This window comes from Hyaena hyaena, unplaced genomic scaffold (genome assembly GCF_003009895.1).
Source record: "Hyaena hyaena isolate Hyena2069 unplaced genomic scaffold, ASM300989v1 scaffold_1, whole genome shotgun sequence".
NCBI classification, from domain to species: Eukaryota; Metazoa; Chordata; class Mammalia; order Carnivora; family Hyaenidae; genus Hyaena; species Hyaena hyaena.
This window is the reverse complement of record NW_024080633.1, coordinates 1,803,060-1,822,678: the sequence shown is the minus strand read 5'-3', so window position 1 is coordinate 1,822,678 and position 19,619 is coordinate 1,803,060. Positions and strand designations below refer to the sequence as shown.

General features: G+C 48.2%; 1 protein-coding gene across 1 annotated transcript in view; it reads right to left on the bottom strand.

Moving 5' to 3' along the window:
* The window catches only part of WWOX (WW domain containing oxidoreductase), a 955,205-nt gene extending 936,901 nt beyond the window's left edge, over positions 1 to 18,304 (bottom strand). The window contains exons 1-4 of the mRNA XM_039227618.1: positions 18,085 to 18,304; positions 12,550 to 12,614; positions 12,143 to 12,200; positions 9,822 to 10,000 (exon numbers count right to left, since the gene is read on the bottom strand). Coding sequence (XP_039083549.1) covers positions 9,822 to 10,000; positions 12,143 to 12,200; positions 12,550 to 12,614; positions 18,085 to 18,191 — 409 coding nt within the window. The 5' untranslated portion in view covers positions 18,192 to 18,304. The remainder of the gene's footprint in view (positions 1 to 9,821; positions 10,001 to 12,142; positions 12,201 to 12,549; positions 12,615 to 18,084) is intronic.
* Positions 18,305 to 19,619: the final 1,315 nt, after the last annotated feature.

The window sequence follows — 19,619 nt, the reverse complement described above, 5'->3', positions numbered from 1 at the left end:
AAAGGGACATTTTGAATATTAAATTATACCACATGAATGAAGCAATCAATTAGCAATCGATACATATCCAATAGTTACAAACATCAGATGAAAAGGCAATTCATAAAAGAATAAATATAAATGGCCAAATGAGGAGCTGATCAATCTTACTAATAATCAGAGACATGCAAATTTAAGTGAGACTTTAAAAAAAGAAAAGCTAATCTCCAAGGTTGGCAAGGACACAGGGCAAATGCATATTCAAATGAGTACAAGTTTCCAAGGGGTGTGGTTTGATCAAAAACCCATGGAGAGGTTAAGGTTCAGGAACAAATCCCTTGATTTGACAATTCCGCTTGCAGAAAACAAAAGCGCAGAATAGTCCCGGACGGATACAAACATTTCATTACAAGATGTTCATCTCCATTCAGCGGCATCACCTAAAGCTTTTAAAACCCACCCTAATGTACCACCTGGGAGGAGGAGAAGAGGCATATAAGAAAACACGACAGTCACTTAAGATGTCGTCAAATATGGGAAAGAGGGTCATGCTCCATTGGTCAACGGAAAAACCACACAAGGGAAAAATGCTCAGAACCCTATGTGCTGAAGATGAACAACAATTTCTGGCTGGGAAGAACTTGGGGTGATCCTTTTTCTTACCTGCGTCTTTTTCTTTTTACTCATCTGCACTTTCTAAGGTTTCCATAAGGAATTCACACCAATGACAAAGGATTTTAAAGGACGCACATGTGAAGGCGTACAAAGCTACTCTAGTCTGACACCTGGAGCGGGGACGAGCTTGACCGACGGCAGTCCTCGCCCCCCTTCCCCTCTCCCGGTCATTATCCCCCAGTATCCAGTTTACAACACCGAGGAGGGGCCGGCATCCGGCCTGGAGCAGAGCCGTCTTTCACAGACTCGTTAAAATAATTGTGTTCGTTTCTGACTGGGTCTGCTGCCCGGGAAGCCTCGCTAAGGACGGTGCTCTACTCCTTGGGGCAATGGGGCTGCAAGCAGGATGGAGGGGGCCCGGGCACGAGGTCAGGAACTCTCAGCTCCAGACCTGCAACCCCATTAACTCAAGAGCTGTGTGACCTCAGACAAGTCACCTCACCTCTCTGTGTTTTCATTCGGACTCGGTTTTAAGACGGCTGTGGACGCCAGGGAGAGAATTAAGTAAGACGCGTGTGGAAGCTGTGAATTCTAAACAGCTATTGGTAGGAGACGACATGACAGTGATCGATACCCACAAATCTGGAATGATTACGTACATTTTACAGGTGAGGCTGAGAACAAAAAATATTTTACTAGTTTTCACTCCCAATTCCCTGCAACTACACAAGAAGCTGTGTGGATTCTGACTCTGGGCCTCCCTGTGGGAGACATGGCGCACAGGGGAGGTCTCGCTCCCCCACCTTGCTAGTCTCCCCCCAGGCCCTAGAGAAACAGGAAGAAGCACTGAAGTCTGAGCGTCCTCGCCCCGCCCCCATGTCATGCACACAAACTCCCTCCGTTACTGTGCACACACAACCTCACATCCCCCCTCAGGGTCCAGTGAGGAACCCTAGACTAGCTGGCAGAGACAACACGACGGGGGTGTGGCTGCGAACCCGGGTCCAGAGCACCAAGCAGCACAGCCTGCTGAACGAGTCATCTCGGATCAGAAACAACTGGATCCCAACCGTGTCACACAACCTTTCACCACAGGAGGACCCTCCCTCTGTACCTCACCGCGTGGGGCAAATGAAGACCAGCACTTCCTGAAACGCAGTGTCCTCTGTTGAGCCCCAGATAATAAATTTAGGCCAGAAACTCCTGCTTTTGGAATTCTGATCAATCTGCCAAAGTCTTCACTGAAGACAGAAGGCCTGCTGGCGACCCCCAAACGTCACTCTGGAAAAGGCCGAGAACTTATGTCTGCAGAGCACAGTGTAGGTGCTGCAGAAAGTGCAGGAAAGGACACGGGCCACGTCAGACCAAATAAGCCAGGACCTCGGGGGTTTCAACTGCCAGCACACCATTTGTCATCAAATCTACAATAATTCCCAGAATAACCATCTGGTTGTTAACTATTTTTGTTTCAGAAAAAACGGACATCTGGATACGAATGACCGAAACATCTTTACTCTGGTGAAGACGTTTTGCAGTGTTACAAGTATATTCACATGCATTCAGGTCCCTTTATTCTTCAGGAGGGAAAAAGTGAGCTGCTGAGAAAAAGAATTAATACAAATAAAAGTATGTAATGTAACGTGTTCTTTCTGTCCCCATTTAAAATGCGAAAATAAGCAGTTTTATAAAGCCAAAAGTGTTTCCTTTCCTGGCCCAAATTTCTGTTTGAGAACTGAAGCATGCAATTAATGGGTTGCCTCAAACTTTAGTGAGAGCCAAAATCAAAATCGCACTCCTTAAGATCCTGTATGCACAGAGCCCTGGCTACTTACTTCACATTAAGTATTCGGTTTCACATGGCCTCTCTTATTTAAGAAACATATACTGGGGCCAAAAGGACATATTTTTTTCTAGTACAAAAACATACCATTAATAAACAGTCTAATTACAAATAAATTATATAATACTGGGGAAGGCTGGGGTGGCAGAGGCAGGGAAACTCTAGACTCTTAGTAAAAATTCTAAGATCACGGAGGCATTCCAAATGAACCTCAAACAGAGGCATTAATATTTAAATATTACAATTTCTACTTAGAAAAAAAAATCACATTATTGATAGGCCAGCACACTCAAAACCAATAATGTCAAGGAAACACATGCCCTTGTGTAGTTTGGCAGAACAGGGCTGCTCCCTGAACACAATGGACCTTTTTATTAAACGGATCTCTTCATCGTTGGCATTTTATACAAAAAAACAAAAGCCAAAAAAAAAAGAGAGAGAGACGAAAGGAAAAGAAACAAACATGACACCAGGAACAGTCTTCAGTTTGAACTCTTTCACCGAGAAGTACAAGGCCTAAAAGATACATTAGGAAAGTAAAAGGCATTATTTAACAAAAATGAAAGCAAGACCAGCTGAGGAAGAAAACTATTCAGCAGCCACGGCTTTTGTTTAACGGTATCAAAGGGCAACAGAGCCCTCTAGTGGAGGAAGGACAGAACTGCATGAAGACCTTTCTCTTTCAGGCTAATTTACAGAAAATAGAGTCCTTTCTCCAGGACAGTCACTATGTCACTGTAGTATAGAAGACCAAAGATCTAATTACTTAAGCTGGATATTAAGTGAAATAATTTCCAAACTTTCAAACTTTGTAAAATACCTGCAACTTCAAATCAGGGTAGAAATCTTATTTTTTAAATATCCGCCTTAAGTTATGAGCTTGAATCATTGTCATTGAACAAAACTTATAGGACCCTCTTTTGTCATAACAGCACTGAAACGAATGAAAGCTAAACCTACACGCAAGTATGAAATTCAACTCTTCTCAGATGGCAAAAAAGTTTGAGATCTACAAAAAACATGTACAAACTTACACATAATTATATATCATTATATTTATATTTAAGTATTCTTTGTATATTATTACCAATTATGAAGCCCATTAGAATATTTCAATTGGTCTATTCCTTTAGATATACAGCTTTCTTAAGAGGTCCACATACTGAGCTAGATCACGTGATCTCCATTGACATTCAGTGTCTAAGAATATTTAACTGTAAAATGGTCACTTAATTCATAAGGTACTCATTCTCAATTTTATGTAATATCAAGGGCTTTTTCCAATATTGCCAAAAATCTCTATTGTTTTGGAACAAAATAATTTTAAAGCCTTTTTACTTAGAATATACAGGTATATTTTAGCATAAAAGAAAAATGGTCAAAAAAGTTTTTAATATAAAATGACAGTTTAGGGGCGCCTGGGTAGCTCAGTCGGTTAAGCGTCCAACTTGGGCTCAGGTCATGATCACATGGTTCGTGGGTTCGAGCCCCGCGTCGGGCTCTGTGCTGACAGCTAGCAGAGTCATGAGCCTTCTTCAAATTCTGCATCTACTTCTCTCTCTGACGCTGCTGCTCTCCCCTGCTCACGCTGTTTCTCTCTCTCTCTCTCTCTCTCTCTCTCAGAAATAAAAACATTTTAAATAATTTTTATAAAATAAAAAAAGAGAGTTTATATTTCCAAAAGATGATTTAGATTATTTCAGAAATTATCTCTCTACGAATGAGCCCCAGGTTCTTAAAAGGAAGGTAAATGCTGAGACCCCACTATTCTGAGTCATGTTGACAGACAGGAAAGGAAAAGTGCAGCCTCCCAAGTGCAATGACAATAACCCTGTACGAGTACGTTCTGACCAAGAAAATGACTATAAGTTAGCCTCTGGCCTCGGATTCATGGGAGCTTTTGGAATAGCTGGGAAAAAAAAAAGTCAACACATGGTTCAGGACACATGGAAAAGAGCAAAGAGCTGAAGGCACAGAGTAGGCACGCCCAGTGCCTGATGATGAAACACAGGTGTAAAGCCTTCAGAACACACTTGTCTCCATGAGGAAGACACTTTCGCTGCATCACTGCACAACTGGCAGAATTTACCCCAGATACGAAATCATCATGGGTAAATAGTAGGCTAAAGGACATGTCAACTCCGCTTTGGACCGTAATTTCAACACATGATTTAGGAGTAAGACCCCGAGCTTTAAAAAATGGGCTCTCAAAAGCCAAAATGAGCAATTTCCATATCATACTATAGTATCATTTTGGCATTCCTACATGAAAACCTGATACCTTGATTTTGTTTCCAGGAGAACAAATTTAGGGGTGATTTTCACAGCTTGAGCAGGTATCATTGTCTCAAAATATATCAATTTTGATATTTAAATAAATACACACCATTAGAATCCCTGTAACCAAACTTAGGGAGGGGGGTTACATAACATAAATGCCAATAGAAAATGAAGTGTCAGTCCTAAAATACATTTTACTGGTACATGCCAAGCTGGCCACCTACTATGTGTTCAGGGAAAGAGTTTTATTCCTGGTAACAAGTCCTCTGGCTCAAGCAGACCGGACTAGCCTAGATCTAAAGTCATGACACTTGCTGCAGTCCAGTATTATGGCAGTCCAAATGGTCAAAGGAACTTTTCAACTTGAATAAACTCTGGAAGGGATTTTAAAATCAAAATGTAACCAGTGGCGGTTTAAGGCTGCAAGGGGAAAGTTTTGGCACCACTGTCAATGAGCATCACACCAAATATATGTGATTTGCTCATACTTGTTTCTAATTCTTAAATAGACACATGACAAAATCTGGATTTCAGGGTTGTTGTTTTTTTAATGTTTTATTTATTTCTGAGAGAGAGAGAGAGAGAGGCAGCATAAGCAGGGGAGGGTCAGAGAGAGAGGGAGACACAGAATCTGAAACAGGATCCAGGCTCTGAGCTGTCAGCACAGAGCCCGATGTGGGGCTCGAACCCAAGAACCCAAGAACCCAAGATCATGAGATCATGACCTGAAAAGGAGTCAGAGGCTTCACCGACTGAGCCACCCAGGCGCTCCTGGATTTCACTTCTTAAAAGCGATCATTCTGCCTACTTGCGTCAAGAGAGTGTGTGAGTCCCAACAAAAGGGCCTGCCGACAGGAGACACCAAAAGGGTGGGTGCTGTCCCACATGGGGCTTTCAGTGAACCCCTCCTTGGAAGGACCCTGCATCCAACAAGCTCGTTAGCCCTCAGATCCAAGAAGGCAGCGCTTTACCCTGAACGATTTATATGCAGCGCCAAATCAGGGCGACTGACAGGCGGAGTCTTTACAGGGGCTTTGGAGTCCTCTGTGCTGGGAAATCCTAACCTAAAACATTCCCTCTCCCAAGACTTCCCAGCAAGGTTTGTATTTAACGATCACCATTAAATGAATGGTTGAAGCCATTTCCACTCATTTTTACCCAATTGGAGCCGGCCAGCCACTAACTCTGGAGTAGTGACACACCCAGCCCTTCCCATCCGGCCATGCTGAGCACAAACAGAAATGAGCTCCCCCCTCGTCTCTACTGGTTAGCGGTTGGGACCGTGGGGTTCCAGGCCTCATGGCTTAGCTAGCAGAAGCTTTGGGTAAAGAGATGAGTCCCCCAGGGACAGAGATGCTGATCTCCACAGAGAGGGGTGCAAGCTACAGCTCTCAATCTACAAAGGTCTTCCTTCAGGTACAGAACGCTGGTTGAACAAAGGCCAAGGAGAGAAAAGTGTGTTTCTGAGGAGGCAACACCTGAATGCTGGCAGCTCCCTGGAAAGGGGGGCAGAGCTGAAGCCAGGGGTTCAAGACACTGGGGGGAGGGGATCACCAACAGGTGTACACAGCCTGCCGGGGCATCAATTTATCTAAATTTTACCTGAGGTGTGGCTAATTTAGAGAACATCAGGGGGACATTACATTAAAGGGATTACCATCATTTAAAGCAGGCAGCAAACCTTCTCTGCATAGGGCCAGCTAGTAAATATGTCAGGCTTTGCAGGCCATATGGTCTCTACCGGAATTGCTCCGTTTTGCTGATAACACGAAAACAGCCACAGACAAAATGGAAATAAGTGGGTGTGGCCGTGTCCCAATAAAACTTTAGCTACAAAATCAGACATCAGTGAGATTTAGCCCTTGAGCCACGGTTTGGCGACCCCCAACCCAGACAACTGAACCCCACCAGAAGTAAGACCGGGCTACAGATCTAACGTGTGAAAACAAAGACCTCAAGAACGCACTATGCTCGTGCTGACATCTCTTCAGAATCCGTAGATCTCTCAGGATCATTCTGATGTTTTTGAACTGAATTAAGTGGGAATCCCGCCAACTGCCTTACTTAGTACTACAAACTATTGAAAACTGCAAAAATTCTAGATATCGCTCTGCATCACGCAAGGGCCAGAGGAGGACAATCACACAAAATCTGCTCAGAGGCCGCTTCAAGGCGGGCAGGCTCCCAGGGCCACACGGAAGCTCATGAGGAGAGGAGTCCGCTCTCCCCACCGGACGAGCCCTGCCCATCGGAGAAAGCGCCTCACTGACAGCTAGTCCACCACAGCAATGCCTTGTGGAAAATGTAAAAAATATACAAAATAAAGAGTCACTGGAAATAGCGGGTTATAAGTCAGCATTTGCAAAGCAAATTGGGTTACCTGTGTTTTTCGTCAAGGAGTCACCGCTCCCAAAATAAATACCAGTGCACTTTATTCCAACCCCCCCCACCCCACCCCTGCCCCTGCCTTCAGAGGGAACAGGCTTTGTCCGCAAGGGTGAAGGCTGGACAGTGAATACACGGAAGGCGGGCTCTGCAGAGCAGCAAGGGGGAAGTGAACACCGACCCCGTTAAAGCTCTGATAGAAAATGATTTTCCTAAAAGCCCACAAGTCTTGGAAATGAAGATGCCCGATTCACTCTGCATTCAGTTATTCCATTTGAAATGGGCAGAAGAGTGGTGATAGCAATTTCTAAATTGACGTGTTTCATAGTTCAGGAGAAGGAAGGACTTTATCTGGAAGCCACAGCCTACTTGGGCAAGGACACCGTCTAAGGCAGCCACGCGGGATACAAAAGCGAACTTAGGGACGCCGAAAAGCCACGTGCCTATCTTCAGCCTCTTTTCTTTAAGCCTGAAACCGCTGCTGCTGAGGGAAAGTTATTTGCGAGGATTTGACTGCTTGGAATTTTCAGTGCGATATTATTTCAAAAAGTAAAAATAAAAGCCTTGAGTGTCCCCTGGACCTGTGCTTCCCAAGAGTGAAGAAGGGCGGGGGGGGTGAGGGTTTGAGGCCCAGCGCTAAAGGCTATTTCTGAGGGGAGGCCAGAGCTGGGGAAGAAAGCGGGGGGTTGTTTGAACAGGACAAGCTGGCTGCCCCCAACTTCACCAACACTCTGTCCGCCCTGAACTTTGGGATTTACCACCACAGCCCCTGGACCACAGGCACCTGCCTGCAGCGTCCGCAAAGTGGATTATTATGGACATCAGACAGGAGGCATCTTCAAGAGGTCCAAGGTCCCTAATGGACACCACATTTGTTCTCAATGCTGCAGAATCCCCTTCTTTACAATGACTAAAGATCCATCGAGGGGCGCCTGGGTGGCTCAGTTGGTGAGAAGTCTGACTTCACCTCAGGTCATGATAGTTCATGAATTCAGGTCCCGTGTCGGGTTCTGTGCTGACAGCTCAGAGCCTGGAGCCTACTTCGGGTTCTGTGTCTCCCTCTCTCTCTGCCCCTCACCCACTCGCACTCTGCCTCTTTCTCTATCAAAAATAAACACTAAAAAAAAAAATTTTTAAAGATCCATTGAAACACAACCCTCTGTGTCATCCGGACCAACTCAACTGGTCCTGGGTCACAATCTTTGAAGCTTCTGACACTGCAGATCTGACAGAGCATGCGCCACACCCAAAGGTCTGCTACCTAACATCATAGAACAGCATGTAAACTCTGACACAGAAAATAACCAGTGGTCACGTACCTTACTGATTGAAGGAAAAAAACCGTCTGAGCACAAGAGTATAGGAATGAGATCTTTTAATTTCCTGGTTAACCAAGTGTTTAATAAAAAAAGATTTTACTTAAGTCCTTAAGCACTTTTTTTTCTTAATTATCCTACACTGTGCTGGTCCACACCTTCACATAGGAACAGTCAAGGCCATCGACCCAACATATTGCTTCTTGGGTGACTGAGGACCCAGCCATTATTTTGTAAATAGCGTCATCATCAGTTTCGATACCACTAATGATTATGCAGCATCTACCTCAATAGAGAAGTTCAGAAGATATTCTGAACCTATGATGAGGTCTGAGAGCTGATGTTAAATAAATTCCTTTTCAATTTGTAAAGATTTTATTTGCCTCTTTGCCTTCATAGACAAGTACAGTCAAGAGTTCTGCTCTGGGACGGTCACCTGCTCGACTGTACGGGACATACGTTCACCTCCCACGCTCCCCCTGATGCTGTCGGGGGGTGTATGCAGGGGCTCAAGAAGAGGTTACTGAAAATTAAGAGGGACAGAGCAAGGAGACAATGGAGGAGGTGTGCAAAGGGTGAGAAGATAGAGCTTATGAAAGAGAAGGCTAACGGGGGGGGAGGGGGAAGGGGGGCTGTGAGGAGCTAAAGGGCAGAGAGAACTTGCCAGAAAACACCCAAATGTAATTCTATGTTTTATCTGTGTCAACCAACCTGAAGATGCAAACCCTTACTCAGAGCAGTTTGGGTCTCACAGGTATGTGCACTGATGTTAGTGGATCAAAACAAAGTAAGAATAAAACCGCACGGAAAGTTCCGGTACAAGCATGGGCTCTGCCACTGCTCCACTCGGGAGCCCTCGATGCTAAGGAGATGCACCGGGAGCCATCCACCTAGACGTCAGTAGCTGAGAGGGTTAACCCAGAGACTCAGACAAGGACGAATTCCCCAGCTTCACAGAGGAACAAGGTCCTATTCCCAAAGGGGCTCAGCGACTAGCCGAACCCTGCAGCAGCCTCTGGCCAAGGTCATGACCCACTGCTCTTCCCCATACTCCATGACCCATCAATTTTGGCTTCAAAAACCCAGGTGGCTGAAATGTGTCCACACACCACGCAGACCAGTCAGGAACCCTCAGACAGAACCTGCTGTCTCTAGTCCTTCCAAACCAAACAGCCACCGTCTTTGGCCGAGTGTCCGGCCCTCGGAGAACTCGTGGTCGGGCTCCCCGCCCCCCTCACGTGAGAACAGTGCGGCTTCAAAAGAGGCCACAGAACAACTGCAGAAAAGGCCGTCAACACATTTCTAAATGAGACAATCACTACAAAACACTTCATTACAGTTAAAAGGTAAGCAGGTTTCATTACAGCACTGATAAAAATGACAAACAACGGTAAGTTTTGGCCTACCTATGCCTGAATTGGCCCCAGTAACCACGACGACTTTGCCAGTGAAATCCCGGCCCTGGAGTATCTCCATGGCGGTGGTGCTCCCGTCATATCTCTGTCTGCTGGTTGGCTTTGTGGGATTGTCGTCCACAGTAAATGCCAGTCTTGGGTCCAAATAGGTGGTTCTTTTATTTATATGGCTGCAAAGGAGAAAGGAGTGAACCCGGGCATTTATAAGCATGAGATAATCTTACAGTTTGAGCGAGGCAAACCCCATTTCTCATGTACTAGAAAGGCTTATTCTTAACCCCGAAAAGAACTGGCATCCATTTAAATCTGTCTTCTGGCCTCCAGAAGGATTACACTCCTGCCTGGAAAGACGGTCATCAAAATCCTTCTCCTCAGAACTGCCTGTAAAATATGCTGTTACATACAAAAAGCATTGCCTCGTATCCGGAGATCTTAAAAAAGGAGGCGGCTTTGGGATTTTTTTTTTAATCCATGTAAATATGGCTGTAAGATCTCTCAGCCACTCTTATCCTGAGATTTCAGTGAAATATCTGAACCCTGTGCAAGGACATAAGAAAACTGGTGGGAGATAGAAACCTCAAAATAATTTAAAAAAAAAAAAAAGTCTGAACATTCTGAAGTTGTAATGATTTTCATGTTAACGCCGTATTCATACCTCCGGCAGGCACTGTACTTGTGACCTGGAGTTGAGTTAAGCCTTGTAGAAACAATATTAAAATACACTGGTTCATGTGAATTACTAGGTGACTCCTATGTCACAGATTTACTCCTTTAAGTTTTAAATGTACTCTCTCGGATCAGAGACAAAAGACCTCAAAATATCTTAAAAACCACTAAGAACTAACTCCACTGAATAGACGAGATTTTGTGATTCAAAGTTTACTTGTACTACGTGTGCGCACTTAAAATGATATAGTTTAAAACTCTAGGGGGCGCCTGGGTGGCTCAATCAGTTACGCGTCCAACGGTGGCTCAGGTCATGATCTCACAGTTCATGAATTAGAGCCTCGCGTTGGACTCTGCTGACAGTTCAGAGAATGAAGCCTGCTTCAGATTCTGTGTCTCCCTCTCTGTCTCTCCCCTACTCGCTCTCACTCTCTCCCTCTCTCAGAAGTGAACAAACATTAAAAAAGGTTTTTTAGGGGCGACTGGGTGGCTTAGTCGGTTAAGTGTCCGACTTTCGCTTGGGTCATGATCTCGCGGTTCGTGGGTTCGAGCCCCGCGTCGGGCTCTGTGCTGACTGCCAGCTCAGAGCCTGGAGCCTGTTTCGGAGTCTGTGATTCCCTCTCTCTCTGACCCTCCCCTGCTCACGCTGTCTCTCTCTCTCTCCTAGAAATAAATAAAACATTAAAAAATTTTTAAAAAAAGAAAAAAAAAGGTTTTTTAATCTAGACTCATCACCCTGTAAATACAAAGAGCCAAGAAGAATCCAGCTTCCATCTTACTTATAGCCAGAGCTGTGAGGGAAGTGTTTGACGGGCACCATGTGAGACCCCATGGCGTGCCGGGGGGGCGACCAGCCGGGGCCACGCTGCACGCCTCTCCAGGCTCCTCCCTGACCTCCCTTAGGGAGGCTGAGAGAAGCTAGGGTGAAAGCCTGTGCACCATGGAGGCCGACCTGGGCTTCCTGCCCCACCCCGCCCCAAGCACCAGCTTCAGACCTCACACCAGCATGCGCAGGTTCACAGGCTCACAGGAAGAGGCCAAGGAACTACATGGGAATTTAACATCAATGCCCAGTGGGTAATGTGATAAATTATAGTATATCTGTAAAAAAATAATAATAAGACTCCATGGCCATTGAACACCACTGTCTTAAAAATATATATATGAGAAAATGCTCATAAGATACTTCATGGGAATAAAACAGGTTAAGGAACAGTTCATACAGTACATTCCTTACTTTAGTTAAAAGAAAGCATGCGTATAGAAACCAGACTTAGAAAATAAATCAAAAAACTGTTAAAAGTAGTTATTCCTATTGATAAAATTAGTTATATATGCTACGAATATTTCTATATTCAAGGTGCATTACAACTGAAAATTCCTATTGTGAGGCAAAACGAGGGGCACCTGGGTGGCTCACTCACCTGAACATCTGACTCTTGATTTCAGCTCAGGTCATGACCTCACAGTAGTGAGATCGAGCCCCACATCAGGCTTAGGGCTGTCAGCATGGAGCCTGCGTGGGATTCTCTCTCCCTCTCTCTCTGACGTGCGCGCACACACGTACATGCACACTCTCTAAATAAATAAACACACTTTAAAGGAAAAGAAAAATGACTGAGAATAGTTCCTATGTAGCCACTTACTCGACAAAAAAAACTTGTCCGTTCTCATCGGTTTCTTGTTCCCATCCATACGGCAAATCTGAAACACAGGAAGACTGGCAGGTGTGTGCGCGGCAGGGGTGGGGTGAACGGACACCCAGGCCCTGGGTCGGGGGCCCCATGCCCTCCACCCACGCCCCGACGCCATCCCAATGACCAGCAGCCACGCTGAGCCACATCAGCTGTTACAGAAAGCCGGTGAGATACCGCCTGGGCCGGCCCACCCCACTCTCCTCGCCTTGTCTGCCACGGCCCGCGAGCTCCTCCCCACAAGGAGAGAACCTTCAAGGAACGAGAACGGCCTGTCGCCCCTCTGACTGTGACGGTTTTCTTCTGCCGTGAATACTTTAAATACAAGGTTCTTTGCTTTAGGAGAACAACATACAAACCTCCCGCAATTCGTTTCCTTTTCCCAGTTTTCGGGTGTTCCCACTGGGTCTTCTCTTCAGCGTGACTGTCAAAAAAAAAAAAAAGGTTAAAAATCCACAAAAAGCAGTAAGTGAAGGTTACACTTCTAAAACTTAATTAGCTGCATTAAGTCTTTTTCCCTCCCAAACAATACTCTCAAGAGTGGTAAAGCCAGAGCTCAGAAAAGGAAATGCTCAGAACATAAACGTTACGGTTTGCATCGGATCAAATGCCCTGGGTGAGGAGGAGAAGCAGCCGGAGGAAACCTCTGGAAGGAAAGTCGCTGAGCGGCTCAGAGGAGGGAGGGAGCTCTGGGACCAGGTCTGGGTCAACTCCCGGAGCTCAGCGAGGCCCTCACAACAGCCACAGGTGCTCCGCAAGTGTCTCAGTTTTATTCTGGGCCAGGTGCCCAGACTTCAACCTGATGTGTGATGCTGATATTTACATATCATTACACAAAATATGAATCTTCTCAAATGTTTATTCTTTCCACAGATGAAACTTCAAAGTGTTTTAAGCACTGACTCCTAATTGCTCTCAAGACTGTAGAACGCAGCAGGATAGCCCCAGGGTCACCTAACTGCCCACCTCGCCAGGTTACTCAACATCAGAACCTCGATTTTCCTACCTGCAAAATGGAAAGAATCCTAGAACCAATCTCAAGGAAATGCTCTGGGGAAAGGTGCATAAAGGGTTGAACACAGTACCTAGCATATATATAAAAAGCCTCAAAAGTGCTACCTATTATTTTAAACAAGTCAAACAAACAAACTAGTCTCATTTCTGTGGTAAATTTAGCATTTTATCTAACAGCATACAAAGTTATAATTAAAATCAGGAGCCAACAACAGACTAGACACACTGGCCAACAGGTGATGAAGTATCGGGAAAAACATAAAATTACTTCATAGGAGAAGCAGCTGGATGTTGCAAGAGACATTCAAAGGGGAGGCTGGATTTCCTAGAAGGTCACACACTCATGCCCCAGTAGAAAATGATAATTAATCACTGACATCTAGCTGATGATAAAATCTGCACAGTGCTTCCCTACCAACTGCTTTAAAGAGAACGAATAGAGCAAGAACTCACTGTCAGAATTTACACCCGGCAAGCAAGGTTTTTCCAGGAACTGCCGGCTTGTGGTCTGTTTTTGCAATGTTTTGCAGTGGCAGATGCAGGGTCACTGCGGACACTGGACTCGGGGCCACATACCCAGGCTCCCGCATGCCTGCAATCGGCCAGCCAGGCTCCCTGCCCCACGCCCGCCGCACAGAATCACTGAAAGGTAAGGGACGCTCTACCTGGGACAGTGACTAGTGAACAGTGAAGTCACTGTACAAATGTCGGGTTATCAGCAGCAACGACCACCTCTGCTTGCACATTGGCCACCGTGAAATCCTACTTGCAGAAAGGGGGACCCTGAGTCCCCAGTAAGGATGAGCCGCTCCTCGCCCACTGGAGGGACCCCGTCAAGGGCACCCGCTGTTCTGCTCTTTGCCCTGCTGAACGTCCTGCTTCCCAAGGCTTACGGGGCGCCTGGGTGGCTCAGTCAGTTGGGCGTCTGACCGCAGCTCAGGTCATCATCTTGAGGTTCACGAGTTCAAGCCCCACGTCGGGCTCTGCGCTGACAGCCTGGAGCCTGTTTTGGATTCTGTCTTCCTCTCTGACCCTCCCCCACTCATTCTCTGTGTCTCTCTTTCTCTCTCAAAAATAAACCTTTAAAAAAAATTGTTTTAAGAGTTTACACGTGATCACACTTTCCTCTGCCTGGTGTCACGAGGAGTTTTCATCCCATGGGCAGGCATCAAATGAGCTCTGAGCCGAGCGCCACGAAGACCTCCCTCGAGGCTCCATAAAGCGCCCCTGAGAAAGAAGCGCGGACCCTCACACCCCCAGCCCTGTCCGTGTGGCCGCCCCAGCATAAAGAGGGGGAATGCGTAAATGTTCTCCAAAGGAGCCGGAAAATTCTCTCAGAACAAGTTTTTGCTATCCTGAGAGACTGTTAAGAAAACAAAACAAGCATTGTCACCCTGCGTTTTTCTTCTGACAGAAAATGCCAAGCCAGGCTCCTTCCACGGGCACTCCTGACACTCCAGCCAGGTCGCTCTCTGCGGGGGGCTGTCCTGTCGTGGGTGCTGCGGATGCTTAGCTGTGTCCCCCGCCTCCGCCTACCACATGCTGACAGCCCGTCATTGTGCAAACAGAACGCACCTCCAGACATTGCCAACTGTCCCCTGAAGGACATAGTGTCCCCGAGGGAGGACCCCAGGCCTCACAGCAAAGAGTGTGATTTGGGAGTAAGACTGTCGGCGCCCACTGCTCATAACTGCTGGCCCTCCCACTCACCAGCCACGTGCCCTTGAAGAGGTGTCTAACCTCCCTGTGCCTCAGTCTCTCCATTTGTAAAATGGGACCAGTAACACCACCCGCTCCTCACGGTTACAGAGGGCTGAATGAGAGGACATGTGTGAAGAACTGAGAACTGGGCCTTGCACACAGAAGTACTGATCTGAATAAATACTTACATGCAAAACTTAATTAAAAAGTGTTCTTAATTGTAACCTAAAATGACTTTTTAATGAACAGAAAATCACGACACACGTCCCCAAAGTGTTATCTTCTTTTCCTTTAAACAGAAGCCCTCTTCTGTGTTTTTTCAATAAGCTTGTCATTTAAAGAGATAATTAACAGTGATCTTAATTTAAACCAAAAGAATCAAAATTAAATTCATACCACATTACATGGATATCATCTCAAGTATGCTATTCTAGAAAAAAATTTTTTTGAAGTATAGTTAGTTAACTTGGAGACTGAGAGCAGACTGTGAAGACGGCTTCAGAAGAAAAGGGGGCCGGGGGTGGAGGGCCCAGGGGCGCAGGTGACTGCAGGGACAGCACCGGGCACTGAGACCTCGTCCTTCCGTCCCCACCTCCGGGCTGGGCCAGAGGGGCTGCTCTGGACCAGGTGAGGGAGGGAGAAACGCCGCCCTCGCTCTCTGGTGCCCGGTTCCCCCTCAGGGGCAGGATCATCCTCTCCCTGAAAGCCTGGCCCAGTGGGCCCTGGAGCCAAGCGACCCGTGAGCTTCTGAGAGCACCATGGGGCACGTGGGAAAGCACGAGGGGCCCACAGAAGCCACACGATGGGAGAGGGGCACCGCTATGAGCCAGGGAGGGGGTCTCATTAGGATCCCAGAGTGTCGCTGGGAGCTACAGCCTCTGACCTTGGGGGTGGCCATGCTGCCCTTGAGAGGAAGACCATATGACAACAGTAAGGCCGAAAGGGCAGTTTTCTTTTAGCCCATTAGCAGTTTCCCGAACCCCAAGGGAGAACAAGTAACACCTTCAGAGATAAAAGAAGGGCTAGGATGCTTGCAGGTCAGGAAAGATCAAGGGGAATCCAGGAGTAGGACTGGTCGGAGGCCTCCTTCCGCCCGGAAGGCTGAAGAACAGAGGGCTACAGAGACTGGAGAGGGGGACCCCCAGTTAGGACCCAGCCAAACCCTGTCACTACATTCGGTGTAAACAATGGGACGAGACAGGCCAGTTTGAGACCCAAAACACTGGGGAGCGGTGGGCGGAGGGCCTTGGAGACAGTATATGCACTCCGACCGCAAGCCCCCCCAGAAGCTCTCAGAGGGGCTCAGGGAACGAATTACTTCACTCATTACACAGGCACTTCCATTTCCCAGGTGCTAAGCACGGGAGATACCGAGGGTAACAAGGTCCCCGCCCTCAGGAAGCTTACAATCCGGGGGAGGAAGACAGCGCAAACCAGGAGAGAAGGGCTATAAGACTACAGACAAGGCCAGGGACCCTGACTCGGGTAACCAGGTGCTGGGAGGAGGGTGCCGGGGGCGGGGACAAGGGGAAGGTCTCCTGGGCAGGAGCAGTTAAGCTCAGCTCTGGGGGGATCCAGACAGAGGGAACGGCCAGTGGGCGCTCAGAAGCTGCCTGGAGCCAGCCCCCCAACAGCCTAATGGCTCCCTGCGGCCACGCTCCTCCCTTCAGTTCTCCAGGGCCAGAAACCATCTTCCAGAAGAAGGAAGACGTAAACCCGACGACACTCCCTGGCCGCAAGCCTTCAGCGGCCCCCAGGGCCTGACGCTGGAGCCCCAGCCCCTCCATAAACTGCGGCCTCAGTCTTCCCACGGCTCCGGCAGCACACGGGCCACACGGAGCCCTCCGCTAGGCTGCCTCCACCTGGGCCGGCCCGAGCATGCCCACTTCTACCTGTGCGGAGGCCACCTCTCTGGGGCTCACCTGCGGGGCCCCCCACCTACCACACCTGCGTCCTGCCAGCAGGCTACACGGGAACCACCCACGCGTCACTCCGGCAGGTAACACCGGTGGCAGCTGGGTCTTATTTATCTCAGCATAAGGAGCACCCAGCAAAAAGCCTGGCACGTGATAAAACCCCACTGTGTCTTGAATGAATAAACTCTCCAAGGTCTTTTTTCCTTTCTTTTCTTTTCTGGGTTTCTTTCTACCAAGCAACCAAAGACAGCAGCGATTTCCAACCTTGGAGAATCGCCTGGTCTGATTTTACAACATACCAGTGGAGGCGGGGAGGGCCCAAACCAGTTACATGAGAATTTCTGGAGGAGGATCCAAGGATAAGATATTTTCTGAGTTTTCAGATAATATATTGTATGTAAATAAAATATTTACATCTGTGTTTCTCAAAGCCAACTGAGAACCTACCTTGCAAGGAAAGCCTATAAATACAGATTTCCCCAAGGTGGGTGTCGGCGGCCTGAGGGTCTTTGAAATCTGTACTGAGAACCAATGGCAGGTGATTATATCAGACTTAGGCGGTGCTGTCACAGCTGCAGAGCGGGTAGCGGGCGGGGGAAGTGAAAGTATTGAGTACTTATTAGATCTGTGCTAAGTGCTTTACGTACGCTGCCTGAATTGGAACTCTAGCAACCCATTTTACAGATGCAAAAGACTGAGGGTTCTTTCAATGGCCCAAAGTCACACACTTATTGATGGGAAACAGGGTCTCTTACTAGTGTTTCCAAAACTTTGCGGGGAAACTACCGGAATTCTATTATATATACACACATCAGTATGTGTATGTAGATATACATATGCATAACTATATTAGGGCATTTATTTAAAATACATACTTCGAGCTCCCTGCCCCAGAACCCCCGAGGCATCGGCTTTTTTGTTTGTTTTTTCTGATTTTTTTTTCGGGAGAGGGAATAAGGCTCTTTAGCCACCATGACTTCGTGCAGCGCCGCTTCCTGAGCAGCAGAGGGCGCGCCTGAGCGCCGCCAGGTGACCCCACCGGACCCAGGGCGAGAAAGGCAGCCGACCCCTCCTCAGGACCTCGGGGGCCTCCCTGAGGAAGCTCTTTAACTCTCACCGCCGCTTCGCGCGGCCCTCGCGCCCGTCCCCGCGCAGGGGGCGTTCGGGGCAGCGCAGGGGCCCGGGCGCGCGAGGCCGTCAGGGCTCCAGGTGCGGCCCCTCCAGGTGCGTCCCAGGCCCGGCGGCCCCCCTGCGGCCCCTTACTTGGCGTAGTAAACCCAGCCGTCCTTGGTGGTTCTCTGCTCCCAGCCCGGGGGCAGCTCGTCCTCGCTGTCCGTGTCGTCCAGACCCGCGTAGCGCAGGGCTGCCATGGCGGCAGGGGAAGCGCTCGGTCACCCGCTCGCTCCGGTGCCCGCTGTCGGGTCTCCTCACCCAGGAACTCTCTCCCGCTACAACCGAGCGCCGCGCGCGGCGAGACCCACACGCGCGCGCCTGCGCACTGCGCCGCCCAGAGGCGCTCAGCCGCCTCGGCAGCTGTAATCCAGTCTCCGGAGATTCGCGGCTGTCGGGATGAAAGGGGCGTGGCCCTGAAAGACCGGCGGTGAAAGCACCGCGGAGGGCGCACTGCCGCTCGGCTGGAAGTAAAACCCGGTGGGCGCTTTGTGATTCTGGAGCGGAGCTTCGTCCTCCTCCCGGGCCGCAGGGAAGGGGCGTGCGCACCCAGTCCGGGTCCAGAACTCCGCCCGCGGCGGAGCGACTTGCAATGACTTCCGCGTTGTTCTGACCAATCCTGAAGCAGCGCCGGCAAATGAGCATCCTGGGAAATGTAGGCCGGGCCGAGCTGGCGCAGAGCGCGGAGCGGAGAGCAGCGATGCGGCTGCTGGTGCTCTGGGCTCTGGCGTCTCCTTCTAGGACAGTGTGAAGAGTGGATGTCCCTTCTCAGAAAGCTTCCAGAGCCTCCCATCACGCAGGCTGATTCACACACTTTATTGTGCATGGGACCGTAACGTTATAAAACGTGGGAACGTTAAAAATGCGCACGTCCGCAACCTTCCAACGACCCAGCGTCGGAAAAGTTTTTTTCCAGCCACAGCAAAACTCTGTTTATAAGTAAAGGGCTACCGTTGATAAAGGGCCGAGTTCTGGGCCAAGAATTCATGGACTTCTCTCATGTGCCGGACGCCTCCGTAACGTGGGCAGAGTTAGGAGACAGAACAGAGGAATGACTCGCAGTGGAGACTCTATTGCTCATATTAGTGACTTATTTTATCTGCCTGCTCCTGACAGAACTCACTGAGCGCCGCGTCTCTTCTTCTATCGCCAGCACTTAGTAAAAGGCCTAGACCTACAAGTTTATTGAATGAAATAAATTAATGCATCAAGGTGATGGCTTAGGTTTGGCCTTCTACAAATCGACTTCGTTTAAAACGAAATTCCCAATCTACAAAATGGCCTCTCTCAACCCCTCCTGGGGCACCGACAAGTATTCTATACATGTCCTGTGTCCAAAACTGGAAGCGTATCCTTAACGTGGCCTTGTCTACGGAGTTTTCCAGAACATTCCCCGATTGAAACTTGCTCCCCAACTCAGCATTCCAGGGAAATCTGCTGACCAGAATTTTGGTGGCCTACGTCTCAGAAATACGTAAGCCTCCATCAGAGAAATTAAATATTTAAAGGGGTGGGAGGATGGGGAGAGAGGGGGCTGTGTGGCTTTCAGGCTTCCTCAGGTCCTAAAATTGATATTGCTTTGGGATTCCTGCCCTGTCTGCTCTTTAGGGAAGACACTTGCTTTCCTT